This window comes from Mixophyes fleayi, chromosome 4 (genome assembly GCF_038048845.1).
Source record: "Mixophyes fleayi isolate aMixFle1 chromosome 4, aMixFle1.hap1, whole genome shotgun sequence".
Taxonomy (NCBI): Eukaryota; Metazoa; Chordata; class Amphibia; order Anura; family Limnodynastidae; genus Mixophyes; species Mixophyes fleayi.
Window position 1 is genome coordinate 59,344,281 of NC_134405.1, and position 16,807 is coordinate 59,361,087.

General features: G+C 41.5%; 1 protein-coding gene across 2 annotated transcripts in view; it reads right to left on the reverse strand.

Annotated features, from left to right (window-relative positions):
- Positions 1 to 9,888: 9,888 nt before the first annotated feature.
- DPYSL2 (dihydropyrimidinase like 2) overlaps positions 9,889 to 16,807 on the reverse strand; it is a 59,492-nt gene continuing 52,573 nt past the window's right edge. For both annotated transcript variants that reach the window (XM_075207179.1, XM_075207180.1), the window contains exons 8-14: positions 16,495 to 16,615; positions 16,139 to 16,295; positions 15,782 to 15,923; positions 14,586 to 14,756; positions 13,528 to 13,707; positions 12,925 to 13,090; positions 9,889 to 11,504 (exon numbers count right to left, since the gene is read on the reverse strand). In XM_075207179.1, the coding sequence (XP_075063280.1) occupies positions 11,413 to 11,504; positions 12,925 to 13,090; positions 13,528 to 13,707; positions 14,586 to 14,756; positions 15,782 to 15,923; positions 16,139 to 16,295; positions 16,495 to 16,615 (1,029 nt within the window). In that variant the 3' untranslated portion in view covers positions 9,889 to 11,412. The remainder of the gene's footprint in view (positions 11,505 to 12,924; positions 13,091 to 13,527; positions 13,708 to 14,585; positions 14,757 to 15,781; positions 15,924 to 16,138; positions 16,296 to 16,494; positions 16,616 to 16,807) is intronic.

Below are 16,807 nucleotides of genomic sequence, written 5' to 3' on the forward strand. Positions count from 1 at the left end.
AGAATGAAAAAACAGCCTGAAAGAAAAAATAGCACTCATCCCAAAATGCCCGTACATGCCCCTCAGACATCCCAATTCCTACAAAATAGATCCATATGCACTTCGACCTCCACAAGCCCTCAGATCCCAGATGTACACTAAAACTCACCATTCCACCCACCCTAGCTAACTCCTGGGCATGGATGTAAATGACCATAGGGACCCCGGCAAAAGCAGGTTTTCAACAGTCTCTATAAAGGTGACACGAGGTGTGGTAAATTAGGCATACTTGCCTACTTCCAGCAGGCAACGTCTGGGAGAGGGGCGTGGCTAGAGAGCGGGAGGGGGTGGGACCAAAATTACGCGATTCAAGGCACCCCGCCCCCTCCCACCATCTAGCCACGTCCCTCTCCCCTCGGGTAAAATGCCGATTTTTCCTGGGGGCGGGGCCAAAATGACGTGATTCCCGGTGAATCGCTTCATTTTAGCAAGGGAATTTCAGGATGCGGGAGAAATGCCAGCTCTCCCGGGAGTCCGGGAGACTGACCCGAATTTTGGGAGCTCCCGGACTTTCCGGGAGAGTTGGCAAGTATGAAATTAGGGAGCAGTGCAAACATATGTCTCAATGATTTGGGCGCCAGACCAATAAAAAAGACGGTTAAGAAAAACACCTCTCCCCCCTTGCTCTCAGCCACTATCTGTTAGGAACCCCTCCAGCCGGCACAACACAACCCGGAATCTACTCTGCCAATCAGGTGTTCACTGGAGCCCCTGATGGTGGGGACAGACTGGGCCGCAGACTGACAGAGGGTCGTAAAGTGTGTACCGGCTGGGGAGAACCCAGGCAAGCGGAGTGAGGTTCAGGCAGAGGTCAAGGGCCGGCAGCAGAGTATCAGTGGCAAGCTGAGGTCAGGGGTCACAGGCGGATAGCAGAACGGTAAACAGGCCAGAGATCAGGGTCACAGGAAACACAAGCGAAGTCCAATTCAAAGACAAGGGTCATACACGGGAAATCAGTAACGGTATCAAAATACAGGAACAGAAACAAGCAGGTCAGCAGACTGGAGCACAGAAGCTCATTGCCTTAAATACAGACACAGACCAATCAGCAGTAGAACACACTCCTGCAGAGTAATTACAGGAATCCAGCAGGACCAATCAGGGCTTGTCCCTGAGCTACACAGTTGCAGGCTAGATAATTTATCTAAGTCTTTCTTACTATTGTGTGTAATCATTTGAGTTTCATATGTATACAGTATGTTTATACATTCTCTTGGTATGTTTCAAACTCATTGTTGTTTTGTTTTGAAAAAAAACCCTAATAAAAAAAAAAAAGACGGTTAAACTGCCTTCTTCCACCAGCAGTTGGTCGCAAAGAAATAAAGAAAATATATATATATCTACTTTCTCACTTCAGCACAGTTCTTAAACGATTAACATGCATATGGTTGCAATATACATCTCATTACTCCTCCTGCACCTCTCTTAAACTGTTGTAAAGTTACAGTCACAACGTACATATACTCTTAGCTCTTCCTCTAAGCTCATTGCAGTAATCCCCTCTCCCTCTATGCAGGGGTCCCCTGCACCCTCTATATCTCTGAGGGTCTTCTCTGATACACTGTAGTCACGGCCTAGTGCAGTCATTCCCCTTCATGCAATGGGGTCTACTCTTGATATGGGGCTCACCCCCTCAATATGGCACGGGGACTCATTCCCCACTTTGAATACAGCCATGCTCTGAGGTAAGTTCTCCCTCAAATCTGTCCCATTGTTCTCAGTTATGATATACTTTAGCCCCTCAGGGCAGCATGCCAAGGACCCACACCCTAATTTGTCGGGGGACCCCAGGACTTTCTCCCCTCTGACCTGGGTCCCTACTGACACTCTCACCCCACACACTTCTTCAGCTCATCCCAGCCTTATGTTGCTAAGCAACTGATCCTGGTGTGTCTCCTCTGTGTCCTAGTGCTGGGGCCACACATTCAGTCACTGGAAGGGGTCAATAACTACACCATAGTCAGATGTGGACCAGCCAGATAGGGCCACCCTCCACTGGCATATGCCTCCTCCTTCATGGCTTCGCTTATCCCCTCACTGAATTGCCATAGCAATCCACCATAAAAATAAGGGGCCTGATTCATTAAGAATCTTAACTTGAGAAACTTCTTATTTCAGTCTCCTGGACAAAGCCATGTTACAATGCAAGGGGTGCAAATTAGTTTTCTGTTTTGCATATAAGTTAAATACTGCCTGTTTTTTCATGTAGCACACAAATATCAACTTTAAATTTCAGTGTACAAATAAGCTATCAAGTATTTGTGTGTTACATGAAAAAACAGGCAGTATTTAACTTATGTGCAAAACAGAATGCTAATTTGCACCCCTTGCATTGTAACATGGTTTTGTCCAGGGGACTGAAATAAGAAGTTTCTCAAGTTAAGATCATACATGCCAACTCTCCCGGAAAGTCCGGGAGACTCCAGAAATTCGGGTCAGTCTCCTGGGCAAGCTGGCATTTCTCCCGCATCCCAATCTCACACCGAGAGTCGCGTCATTTGATGCGATTCTCGGTGAATCACGCCATTTTGGAGGGCGGGACGAGGCCAATCGCGTCATTTTGGCTCCGCCCCCAAAGTACGGTTTCGCGCGTGGGGGGGGGGGCAAAATGACGCTATTGGTCTCGTCCCGCCCCCTCCTGCCCTCCAGTCATGCCCCCTCTCCCGGAAACTAGTTTACGGGAGTTGGTAAGTATGGTTAAGATCCTTAATGAATCAGGCCCAAGATATTTTTACAGCTTGGCAGGGACCACACTGCCACTTATAAGAAGCACAATCCCCACCCACAAAAAATCATGCACAACCAGCAACAAAGAACATGAAACGAGGGCAACTGACATTAGGGACACAGAGATTAACAGAAGCCGTATGCCCATCACAGCCTATTTCAAGCGCAATTCAGTGCATTTCAGCAACTTTAAAACACAACATTTGATAATATATTGTTTACTTAGTGAACCTGAAGGTGATTTAAAGACTGATCTGTATGCGCAGAGCGAAAATTCTTGGTTCTGCTTTGTGCGTCTAGAATCTAGTCTCTAGATAGACCACTCCATGCGCAGCAAGCCCCACGACTACTCTCCCATCTCAGGAGATACCTAGACACCACCTAGATGCCGGGAAAGGTGAAAGAAAAAGCTGCACTGTGCAAAATTGTAAACATTCCATAAAACTGCGACCTTCTGCTTCTTACTCCTATTACTTCAAGTATTTTTATTAAATTGAATTCTTCTGTTTTTCTTCAAAAATACTGTTCAGGTTTGCCTCATATATGGCCAAAATTAATTATAAAAGCTACACTGATCACTTTTGTGTCAAGCTTTTCACTAGCCTACAAATGTGCTTCTATTTATCAACACAGAATTCTCAGGAAGAAACTACAGTGATGGTGCTTCAGTATTAAGTGAATGAGAGATTTACATGAAGTCACATGGAAATCCTTTTTAGAAGTCGGTAGTCACCCTGAATACATTCGGAGGGATGTTACAACTTTTTCAGTTCAAGGTCATGGTAAAACGCTGCTGAGTAGATCTGGTCCTCTATATTCACACCAGGACATTTCTTTAGAAAAATAAACCAGAATTTACTCTTTGGTTTGGGCAGAAAGAGGGCTAGCATTAAATTAGATGTCCTGTGCAATTTTATGATTATGATTCACAGATTTCCCCTATTCATCAGTGGTTGGGGAGATCGCTGAACAACAATTTCCAAAATAAATTAACCACTCGATTGGATACTGGTCACATACCTCTGCAGACCTTATTGGCAGGAAAATCTAAGGGTAAGGATCCCTTGCTTATCCAACAGGCAGTCCAGGTGTGGAATACATGTAGATGGAAGGTGTAGTCCAAGATACTGATCAATGGTGTAACAGGAAATAACCTAATCTCTTGAAATTAGTGGGAAGGGATATTTGGATAAACTATGGAATTGAAACCTTGTGCCAACTTTATTCTAAGAATTACTTAAAACCATATGAACAACTTATATATTAGATATTTGCAGCTATGTTGCACTTTGCAGCTATATTTTGAAGATCTTCCTGTCTAATAGATGTCTTTACAAAAGTGCATTTTTTGTCAGTGGGCTCTAATAAATTGGCCTATGCTAATTACACTTTATTTATAAACAGGATGGAGATAATTTATCTTTTCTCCGATCAAAATGGAAATTGATTTAGGAACCTTGGGCCTGATTCATTGAGGAAAGTTAAGCAAATGTAAGTAAGGCAAAACCATGTTGCATTGGAGGGGGAGGCAAATTTAAAATGTGATGGTAGATTTATAGTTGGGGTAGGGCATTTCCTAGATCTACTTTAAATTTCAGTGTAAAAATTAAGCTGTCAAGTATTTTTGTGCTACATAAAAAAACAGACAATATTTTTATTTGCAAAATAATAAACTAATTTACACCCCTTGCATTGCAACATGGTTTTGTCCAGAAAATTTGAGTAACAAAAAACTTACTAAATTTTTTGCTCAACTTTCCTTAATGAATCAGGCCCCCTGACAGATGAGCAGGGGCGGGCTGGGCCGGGGGCATCAGACTTTCCGCTTTTAGGGCCGGGGGGTAGGCCGGCCGGCCGCCCCCGATGCATTTTCTCCGGATTTTTACCTGCGATGACATCAGATGCGGCCGCGTCAGTGCACAGGCGGCCGCATCACATGACTCGGGATGCGGCCGCGTCATCCATGACGCGGCCGCATCCCGTGTAATGTGATGCAGCCGCCTGTGTGCCCCCCTGCCTGAAGTATCCCAGCCCGCGCCTGCAGATGAGGAATGGACCTATAGTTTGGGTCATGCACAGGAAGTCACTCTTTCAGAAAAATTTCAACAACTACAACTTTATATACTGCAGTGTTCATATTACCACCATAAGGCTCGGTACATTTTGCCTAGAGGTCGATACTTCTTGTCCGCAATGTACTGTAATGGGAGCTACATTTTAGCTCCTATTGTGGCTCTGCTCTATGGTTCAAAAATTTGTGGATGTTGAATTCCAGTGTATACGCAATACGGGTGATTCTTTATGGCCAAAACCACCCACCAGAGTATCTTTGGTGTAAAATTATCTACAGCGTTAAACTATTTAATTAATTTTATTACCTTGGCTATAGTAATGCCAGAGCTTACATGGCGTACCTCAGGCCCAGATTTACATTTGTGGGTAATCTTGGTAAATGAAACCAATGGTCACAAGCGTTATATTCACATTAGTAGAAAAACTATTTCAAAATTTACAGGTGTCTGGTCAGATGGAATAAATCTATTTTTGTGTTGGCTGGAGATGACGTTGTTCTGTCATGACCCAAGCTTACGGATCCCTTGCTTTGCTTTCCATATTTGTTATGTGCCTTTATTCTGATAATGTTATAGATTCAACCTGTTCATTTTATGTATATTAGGAAACATTTACTTTTGGAATGTCTTGTTTCTTATGTAAAATCTAATGAAATATACTTGATGGAAAGAGGAAAAAAAAAAGATGTGGCTATGACAGTTGGGATGGCTTAAATCGCATGTTGTTTGAGCCCTCTTGCTTGTCAAAAAGATTATTAAAGTGACTAAAGGGGGAAATGCTCTGCACAGGGATTAGAAGAAAACATCCACATGCAATGTATGTCAAGATATAAATCTATAGCGTATAGCTTGTGGGGGTGCTGGTCCTGTTATATTTGGACAGAACGAATAATGAACAGAGGTTCATGTTAGAAGGACAAATTAGCACTCCTTATGTTATTTAAAATATAACTTTTAATGGTTATTGTTTAATAATGACATCCTCCCGGAAAACAAGGTGAAATATATTAAAATAACTTACAAATACACACATACACACGTGTGATAAAAACAAAAACACCAACTGATAGGGATCTATTATATAAGGAAATAGTCTGGTGGATACAAAGAGTATCTTGTATAAAACCTTTTTTAGCAAACCATTTACTGGTAAGTGGTGGTTGGTAAGAAGACAAAAATGATTTAAAGAGTAATTGAGAACCGTGTCTCTTATTGTGTTGGTGTTACAAGCCTTCTAGTCACCACTATAACAAATGTAGCAGGCAGATAACGGAGTAAGGTACTGGATCTTGGTGAATTTAATAAGGGGAACCCCCTAGCTCAAAAAGGTCTTAGCTTGTGTGATGCTATTGGTAAGTTTGAAATACAAGGCTTAATCTGGATTATTGGCAGTATGAAGCACTACACCATAGCACATCTATACTGAGGCTGGTGTGCTTCCTGCACTGTGTAATATTGTCAGCAATAATAAAGGCAGATAACTTATTGCCAGTAATGGCTCTATGTTACCAGAAAAAGTCCCTGATGTAAAACAAATGACAGTCTCTATAGTAGACACTGTTCACAGCAATTATACATTCAGGTGCATCTATGATAAGGCTGGTGCAATTCCTGCAATGTATGACCTTGTCAGCTATACCACATGTAATTAGCTCATTACCAGTAGCAGCTCTGTGGTACTGAAAGAGTTACCTGATATGAGTGAGCTTATGTGTAGTCTCCGTGAAAGACACTAGTCTCAGCAGCTGAGCTATTTTTATCTGGCTAATAAAAGATCCCCTATTGTAGCTAAAAAACGTTTTTTTCTGCCTGCCACTAAATGGAAGCTATCACTGTACGTGACAAAGCCTGAGGGTGAAACGTACGTTGGGGCCAGCGTTATTTGGCGCCAACACCAACTACAGATAGGGATGCAGTGATAGCTTCCATTTAGTGGCAGGCAGAAAAAAACGTTTTTTAGCTACAATAGGGGATCTTTTATTAGCCAGATAAAAATAGCTCAGCTGCTGAGACTAGTGTCTTTCACGGAGACTACACATAAGCTCACTCATATCAGGGAACTCTTTCAGTACCACAGAGCTGCTACTGGTAATGAGCTAATTACATGTGGTATAGCTGACAAGGTCATACATTGCAGGAATTGCACCAGCCTTATCATAGATGCACCTGAATGTATAATTGCTGTGAACAGTGTCTACTATAGAGACTGTCATTTGTTTTACATCAGGGACTTTTTCTGGTAACATAGAGCCATTACTGGCAATAAGTTATCTGCCTTTATTATTGCTGACAATATTACACAGTGCAGGAAGCACACCAGCCTCAGTATAGATGTGCTATGGTGTAGTGCTTCATACTGCCAATAATCCAGATTAAGCCTTGTATTTCAAACTTACCAATAGCATCACACAAGCTAAGACCTTTTTGAGCTAGGGGGTTCCCCTTATTAAATTCACCAAGATCCAGTACCTTACTCCGTTATCTGCCTGCTACATTTGTTATAGTGGTGACTAGAAGGCTTGTAACACCAACACAATAAGAGACACGGTTCTCAATTACTCTTTAAATCATTTTTGTCTTCTTACCAACCACCACTTACCAGTAAATGGTTTGCTAAAAAAGGTTTTATACAAGATACTCTTTGTATCCACCAGACTATTTCCTTATATAATAGATCCCTATCAGTTGGTGTTTTTGTTTTTATCACACGTGTGTATGTGTGTATTTGTAAGTTATTTTAATATATTTCACCTTGTTTTCCGGGAGGATGTCATTATTAAACAATAACCATTAAAAGTTATATTTTAAATAACATAAGGAGTGCTAATTTGTCCTTCTAACATGAACCTCTGTTCATTATTCGTTTTGTCAAAAAGATTAGAAGATTTCCATTAGGATTATGGCAGACACAGAATTTTTTAGGTAAATATTTTTTATGGGAATTTCTTTTTTTACAATATATAAAAGGGACCACTTACACCAATCAGCCACAACATTAAAATAAAATTGAATATCTCATTACAATGGCACCTGTTCAGGGATGGGATATATTATGCAGAAAGTTAACAGTCAGTTCTTCAATTTGATGTGTTGGAAGCAGGAAAAATGGGTAAATGTAAAGATCTGAGTGACTTTGACAATGGCCAAATTGTGATGGCTAAACCACTGGGTCAGAGCATCTCCAAAACGGCAGACCTTGTGGGGTGTTCCCGATGTGCAGAGGAATAACCAGTGAACCGGCAACATGGTGATGTGCGTGGGGAGCGAATGCTAGCCCATTTGGTCCAATCCCAGAGAAGAGCTACTGTAGCACCAATTGCTGTAAAAGTTAACTCCAGCTATGATAGAAAGGTGTCAGAACAAACAGTGCATCGCAGCTTGATGAGTATGGGGTTGTGTAGTTGCAGACCAGTCAGTGCCCATGCTGACCCGGCCACCGCCAAAAGTGGCTATAATGGGAACTTGAGCGCCAGAACTGGACCATGGAACAAGGATAGAACGTGGCCTGATTTGATGAATCACATTTTCATTAACATCATGTAGATGCCCGGGTGTGTGTGCGTCATTTACCTCGGGAAGACATAGCACCAGGATGCACTATGGGAAGAAGGCAAGCTGGCGGAGGCAGTGTGATGCTCTGAGCAATGTTCTGCTGGGAAACCTTGGGTTCTGGCATTCATGTGGATGTTACTTTGACATATACCAACTACCTAAACATTGTTGTACACCAAGGAGCAGGCTGGGCTGGGGGCTATTTGCCCCCTGGGCCAGTCCCATGTTGGATTACCTTGTGCTGGGTCATCTGCCTTTTTTTTTTCTTTAAAATAGGCTGCCGAGTGGAGACTTTCCCCCTGTGCTAAATTTTGCCAGCCCTCTCCTGAGTGCACTCCATCATGGCAGTGCACTCAGGGGAGGCCTCTTTCAGTAGTGGCCTCTTTCAGCAGGCTAATGCGCTCTGCTACACTGCAAAAATTGTTCAAGGATGGTGCTAGAATCATGACGGAGTTCAAAGGTGTTGACTTGGCCTCTAAATTCCCCAGATCTCAATTAGATTGAGCATCTGTGGGATGTGCTGAATAAACAAGTTCGAGCCATGGAGGCCCCACCTTGCAACTTACAGAACTTCAAAGGACCTGCTGGTAACTTCTTGGTGCCAGATACCATAGGACACCTTCAGAGGTCTTCTGGAGCGCATGGCTCGACGGGTCAGAGCTGTTTTGGCGGCACTTGGGTAGCCTACACAATATTAGTCAGGTGGTTTTAATGTTGTGACTGATTAATGTATATTGGACACTATTATGGCACTACAAGTGTTTAGTTACTATAAGGGATAGGATACTATTTTTTTTACTCAATTTTACTTTAACAAGTGAGCCTGAAGGAGTAGCAATAGCCATGGCCTGCTAAGCCAGGCGTAGTCCATCCCACCCAGCAATCCACATAGGCAAACTGCAAGTAAAACCCGATGTTTCACATCCAATTTTACCATGCGGTTTTGGTTTAAACCGCATGAAGTTTAGGGGTTTTCAAACTGCCACTCTTCAGATGCAGTTTGACATTTCACTCTCCAAATAGCTTGGTAATAAGTCCAGCGATTTGGATCTGAAAACCACATCCAAAGTATGGTGGTTTGCAAACCCCACAGTAAACTATATTTAAGCAGGTAAAAGAGGCTTGCAAATAGTTTTTTGCAATATAATTCTCCTTTAAATTCTTAATTTCAGCATGTCCTTTTTTAAATCCACGCCAATTGTTTGCTTGTGTATCTGTTTATCATTTTGTCTCTCGTACTTTATTCATTGACATTTTTCTTTTTTGTTTGCAAGAAATAAGCAGGCGAGACTAACTTTATATTCAAAGCAAGGCTGTATGAGTACAGTGGATTAACTCCATATCTCTGCATAGTGCTTTTTCTGTATTATCAGTTTTTGTAGTTGTGTGTCATGGTAATCTATGATCCACAGATATTTGTGAACCAGTTAAGGTATATTAAGAATGTTTGTGTCTCCATACTGCATGCACCGTACTGAAAGTAACGCGCAGGACAGAATTTGAAAGCACAACATTTTATTAGTGGATCCTGTGATAAGAAATCAGAACACAGTGTTTACAGGGAAAGACACAAGACTTATCTCTTTGCTATTTAAGACATCGGAGAGAGCACAATTGCATTCTAGACACATTTATTAGCATTAGCACAACATCTCCTGCACTCGGAAACACAGTCACAAATCCCACAATGGGTTAAAAACTGGTTGAATGGAACATCCACCCTTCAATGTCAGCACTGAGGTGCCCTATAAACACCATATACCCACATAACCTGATACATCTGGCATTGCCATCCAAGAGGTCCTTGCTGTAACTCTGTCTTAGGTTAAGGTCTTTCTAAAGTTTATTAGTTTTGAACTGTCAACTATTAATAAAAGTGATGTTCAGTACAGAGCATCCAAACTGAGCTTTCAGTACAATTTCTAAGGTTAGTTTGTAAAGAACTGTATTCACGTCATTAGCTAGTAGACATTAATCAGCTAAAAACTTGTCTTCTTCTAAGAACCGATGGATTTTCTCATAGAGATGTATATTCCTAATCCCATAACCTGAATATAAATTCCTTATATGGCAAGACTGAGATGTTTCTACATGGGGACCTTCCACTTCGGCACAAAGCAACACTGGGGAAATTAAAATGGGATACAGAGTTAAAAAGGTGGTAAATGGGCACTGGGAAAGACCGATCTTGTGGGGCTCTCTAACTCAACCCAATAAAGTCCAGGAGAAAATATGTGTGTATATTAATATATTAAAAGCTGCAATCCCACAGACTTTATTTTTTATTATTAAACAGCAAGTTTTGTACCTTTGTAACATGAAGTAACATGAAGCGTTGTCCTCCTATAACTCAGTCCTCCCATTGCAAAATTACTCTGCGGTGGTAACTGCCGTGGCTGCCACTGCAAGAAAGCGTCTCTCAGCTGGAAGCATTTGGTTTCAACTGCAAAAGCTCATTCATGAGGAGAATGTAACCTGATGTTCTGAATCAGAGCCAGTCAGTCAGGAAGTTCCTCAGTGGTCATGTGATCGCAGAGGAAGCAGGGGCAGGGTATTGTGTCATGAACGTGCATGCTGAGAAGAGAGGCGTCCCAAAGCCTCTCCCGTCTCACTACATCATAGTTAATGTGGCTGTGGTTGCCTTGGTAACTACATGAAACTTAGCTGTAAATCATTAATAGCAGCTTCAAGAAATACACTACAGAAAAGTGATTCATGTTAAAAAAAAACACACATCACTTTTACATGGGATTGCAGCATTAATACATATACTTATCTACACACATGCAAACATACAAAGTGATACCTGTAATGAACATACTGCAAGTATCCTATATGTGTATGTATATTTATGTTGTAGGTGCAATGTCATACTGCGTATCTCCTAGACCATTGGTTTTTCCTCCTAGAAAAGTCACTGCCCCCAAGATTATGAAAAAAAATGTCAGGAATCAGTAAATCTTTCAGCATAATTCATCTTGGAAAAGGAACAAAATCCTGGGGCAGGAGAGTTAGTTTGGGTTTAGCCTAGGCTGGTGATGTTGGCACGGCCACCGGGAGGCGCCACAATGCGCTGTGTAGTGCGACGAGGTATGTTGTCATCCACCTGTGCTCCTGAAAGAACAAGACATTATGTGAGAAACAGATTACATGTTCTATTGGCAGAAGAAGGGTAGACAGGAAGATTGAGTTCCAGACTAGAAAAGGAAATCTGATCTTTCAGAATGGGAAAAGAGATAACGGCTGGAGTGGGGATTAAACAGAGAACTCTGTTTGGCCACAGTTAAACTACAGACCTTTGATTAATTTTTTGTAAGAAAGGGTCAGGATATGCCAGAATGGAAACAGAGAATTGTTTAGTTTGCTAGATACAGAATAGTTGTGCAATTGGACAAAGTGAAAACAGCGATATAAAGGTATATTTAAAGACCTGTCGCAAAATACCAAACGAGCCTCCCAGTTCCGCCTTAGTTTATAGTGTGTAAAATTTCACTGGGAAGCTCTTATGGGAAAATATTTTTAACCATTAGCAGCACAGCGATCATTTTCTGTTGCACTCTGCTGTGAAAGTGAGTTAAGTTCTCTCTACCATAGGGTTACTGCAGGGAGCTGGACATAACAAAGCAGAACCGGCTTGATAGCAACATACTGTCATTAGAACACAGCAGGTTGATCGTAAAAGAGATCTGTAGAGTCACAGACACATTCTCTGCACCCCCAAACTCATCTCCTGTTAGACAATGGGGCAGGAATTGTATAGAGTAAGCAGGGAGAGCACTCGTTTCCACTGCTATTTTCAGCCAAAGATGATCTCTGTACATGAAATGGGTAAAAGTGTAACCCAATCTTGGCTTCATGTTGTAAGGGTAGCGGTGGGTCTCTAGGGACAGGAGGGTGCAATACAAATATTTGCATTAAAAACATTAACTATGTTCAATAGTAGGATTATCATCATATATATAAATATATGCAATTGCTTGTTTAAAAAAGTATTACAATGATAAAAAGTGCAAATAAAGTAATAGTCTTAACTGAACAACATGTCAAACTGGGAGATTTAATTGCAAAAATATATGACTTTGTCTGTTAGAATTTAAATGAAAACACCTTAATAAACAAGTCCATTGAAGTGTTATTGTTTTAACAATTAAACTATTTCTTGAATAAAGTTTTTCATTTTGTGTCAGTATCAAACATATTTAATGTTTAAAGCTACACGTCCGCCCCACAGACAAGCAGAGGGTTTCAGCAGATTACAGCCAGTCTAGTAGACAGAAATCATTTGCTTTGTGGGTAGTTAATGCTAAATTGTATTTGGAGAGCGATGTCTAAACATACTGTTTAGCACAGCTGTAAATCTAACAGAATCTTCCCCTCATATGGCACAATGCTCTTTCATCAAAACATGTTTGTTTATTTTTTGATGAATGGGTCCCCACTGTTTCATAGCCAATATGGTATAGTACCCCAAGCTCTGGCAACATACTGGTGGAACTGACAGCCATGATCAGTCAGGTCTGCAGACAACACTCACCTGACAGGCTGAATCCAGACTGGTGCAAGTTCCGTATGGGCTGTGCCGGTTGTTTGGCAGGCGATGTCTTGGCAGAGGATGCCGGTGTTACCGCTTTAGGAGTCACAGAGACTTCACAGACAGGTCCATCATACAGTCCACGGGGGACCCCTCTCAGCTCGGCAAGCTAGAAAGATATGAAGATCATTTAAAGAAGTGAATTCATAAAAAAAGTAAATTGCTCACTGGCAAAAAATATTTGCAAATCCTATTTTGTAGATTTCTCATAGCTATACCCTGCACCTGAATGAGTTTAGCCTAGAACCCAATAAAGCGTAGAACTGTCTGTCATCTACTGCTTAGCTCCACAGCTGGCTTCTTCTTTTCTGATTTTGCCACTTTTAAGGTTTACTTAATCTTCCGCTATTCCGCTCACCATGTGCTTCTTGTTTTGCACATGTTAAATTCACCATTTATAAACAATTCATTGGTCCTTAGCTCACTATAGTTTAAACCACAGCCCCTGACTTAATTCCATGTTGTCATTTCAATTTTACGCTGCACATATTCAAGTCCTTAATGCTCAGCCGTTTCCATGTTTTATCTGTGAACTTTATTACTCACCCTGCTTCGAGCCTTGATCCTTTTGTACACGTAGTCTGGGAATGGTTTCCTAGGAACGTATCGTCCTGATCCCTCGGTAACATGTAAAGTGCCATCTTCAAGTACAATCTTTCCTTGGCTTATTACCACTAGGGGGCTTCCACGGCACTCCATTCCTTCAAAAATATTATACTCCACAGACTGAAATGAAAGACACCGGTGAGTAAAAACTATTCAAGTTCTACTACTTTCTTCTATTCTTCACACCAACAGGTGATCAGGAATCTTAGAAACGGATAAAACGTGTTCTGAGACCAGGACAAAATTCTCAGCAAATAAATTAAATAAAATTGAAATATAAAGTATAAATAAAAGACTTATGAATGATGGTATATTAATATAGTACAATGGAAAGCTTGAAGCAGACACGTTATATAACAAGTCTGAAAATAGGGATTACAAATGTCATATAAAGTACATGAAACAAATGAGCAGGCCACACCGTTCATATAAACTTATATGGCCAACAACTGGTTAAACTAATTATGAAGATGATTCAGGGACCAGATTGGTTCCACTTCTGATGCTTAGCAGATCAAAGATAGATATGATGGTGAGGTAGTGGTTAGTAGATCCACTGCTCCATAACATATAATTGAGTTAAGTGACAATCACAGTCTCATCAAATAAAGTTTGAACTCCAAATACAGTACATTGAATTGCAAAAAACACTTAGGGGTAAATGTAAAGCGGCGCTGCCTTGTAAAGGGAAACTTCCCTTTAAAAGGCAGCGCCGCTTTAAATTTAAGCTGCGAAGACGCCGATCTCCCGCATGTTGCAAAAACCGGGGTATGATACATTTACCCCTTAGAGTGTTTGCCCTATAATTGCCTGTATGCTCTAAATCTATGCTTAGGGAATGTTATTTGTCCCAGTCTCAGTCAGCACTGGATTACCCTTTTTTCTGATTTTTTGGAGGTCCTGCAGTACCCTCACACCTCCTGCTGCAACCTCAATTCTGAGGCTTGCAGTAATATATACGCCCTTAGTGTCATATTTTTCCTATATGTAGAACTTACACTGTTGTGCGTCTTGGCTGAGATTGTCTTTATATTATCCGGGTCCCATATCACCAGATCAGCATCAGATCCTACTGCAATGCGTCCTTTTCGAGGGTACAAGTTGAAAATTTTGGCAGCGTTGGTGCTGGTTACAGCGACAAATTGGTTTTCATCCATTTTCCCAGTCACCTAGAGAGACAATAAGCCAACGGAAATGACACTTTAACCTAGACACAGTCACCACTACACTGCTTACTCTTAAGGTCTGAAGACTAGCCTGAATTCATAGAAACACACGGGACAGGATTTATTAACATGAGGATGAATAAGTAAAGCAAAAGCGAATTAGCAGTGTGAATAGCATTGCAATTAAATTGTTAATAGGTGTAAAAAAGACCTTTCCTTCACAAATATGGAATTGTTCCCCTTCTAGAACTCTAGTTTTGATCCAGTACAACAATCTCTGAGATTAGAGACTATGATGATTATAGAACAATTGGACAAACTGAGAACTTCATCTCAGACAGTAGAATATTAGTGGTATTCTCACTTTTCCTCCTGACCAACATGCTCTCCCTTCCCTCGATACCTCCATTCATACACTCTTCATACAGTCACAACAGAGGAGAAATGTGGTGACATAGACAATTCAGTCTCAACCGTAACCCTTCGACTGTACTTCCAATGTCAGTCACCACCAGTTCCTTATCTAGTACGTGCAGGAGGAAGGTCACAGTGACTGGTCTGTGTCACTGTGCATTTCCTCATGTAGTGACTGTGTAGTAACCAGAAGTATAGGTACTGAGGGAGAAGAGGAGGGATGTTACGAAGGGAGTGAGGACAATGGTGCAGATGGAGGGGTAAGGGCTCAGGCAGAAAATGAAGCAAGAAAATTATCGTTCTCATCCCTTTTTACTACATTAAGATTCTAATTTTTTCCCTGAAATTTCTTGTGTTTATGATTTAGGGATCATTAATAAGACTATACATTACACACTTTCTATTAAAATTCACTAATACTTATTACCCTTTACTGTTCCACCCTTTAGACTGGGATCTTTTTCCAATTATTCTTTCCAGATCCATGTTGATGCCCTCTCTCTAGCTTTCCTGTACAGCATTTCCTGTTCTCCTCTCAAATTTGGATGCACCATGCTTCATACTACCGGTGCCCAACGCACCAAACTCTCCCAGCTCGGGCTGTCTGTACCCACCACAGCTCGGTCCCACACGATGTTCATTCTCTCCTCCGCTCCATTGGTCCCTTCTGGAATTAGTGCGAAATTGTCTTTTCCAACAGCTTTCTGAGCTGTGTTAAAAGTGCAGTGTGCACTCCCGCAAACCTGCAAGTCACCACTGGGAAATGGGGGAACAAACATTAACCTCCAAACCCCAAACTATCCCCTTTTACACAAAATCAGCTGCTCTGTATATAGATGCTAAGAACACCCGCTCCAGGTCATTAAATAATTTACATTCCACAATAGCTTACACCAAACACAGAGACAAGTTCTGACTTTTCACACACACCAGGTAGTTATGAGAAAATCAATATGAGCAGGTGTACTCACCAGGAGAGCAGCGAGTTGAGGAAATCAGGAGTACTGGGATCGGGGCTCAGTGGAGGAGATGTGACGAAAGCTGCTGCCTTAGCCCAGTTTTTGCTCCAATAGTGGGAACCATCAGTGCCCAAACTTGCAGTGATGGGCTCCCCGTACACAACAGCACCTACGAGGACAGAGAATGGAACAATACAGTTTTTATTCTATAATAATCCTCCGTATATACACAAAGAAACAGCAATAACTACATTCAAGACCATTACCGATGCTTATACTCAGTTTATCCATTAAATAAGATCTCAAATGTCTCACATAACAAATAACGTATGTCCTGGACACACGTCACATCTAGACACACAACACACCTTTCTTCCTGGACTGTGCGATGACTTCTGCTGAGCTCTTGCTCATCACCTTGGTGACATAGAGCGGACAGTTGGTCTGGTTGGCGATGGTGATGGAGCGGTTCACAGCTTCTGCCTCCACCTACATAGGTATTGAAATGGTCAGACATACTTGGGACTTTTCTATACAGGATTAGCAAATTGGAGGTTTGAACATCATTTCATATAGAGGTTCATTTGACACCACAATCTTGACACACTGATCTGATAAGCACTTCACATCACTAGGCTGCGATGTTAGAAAGACACTGCTCCTTGCATGATCTAACTCTGT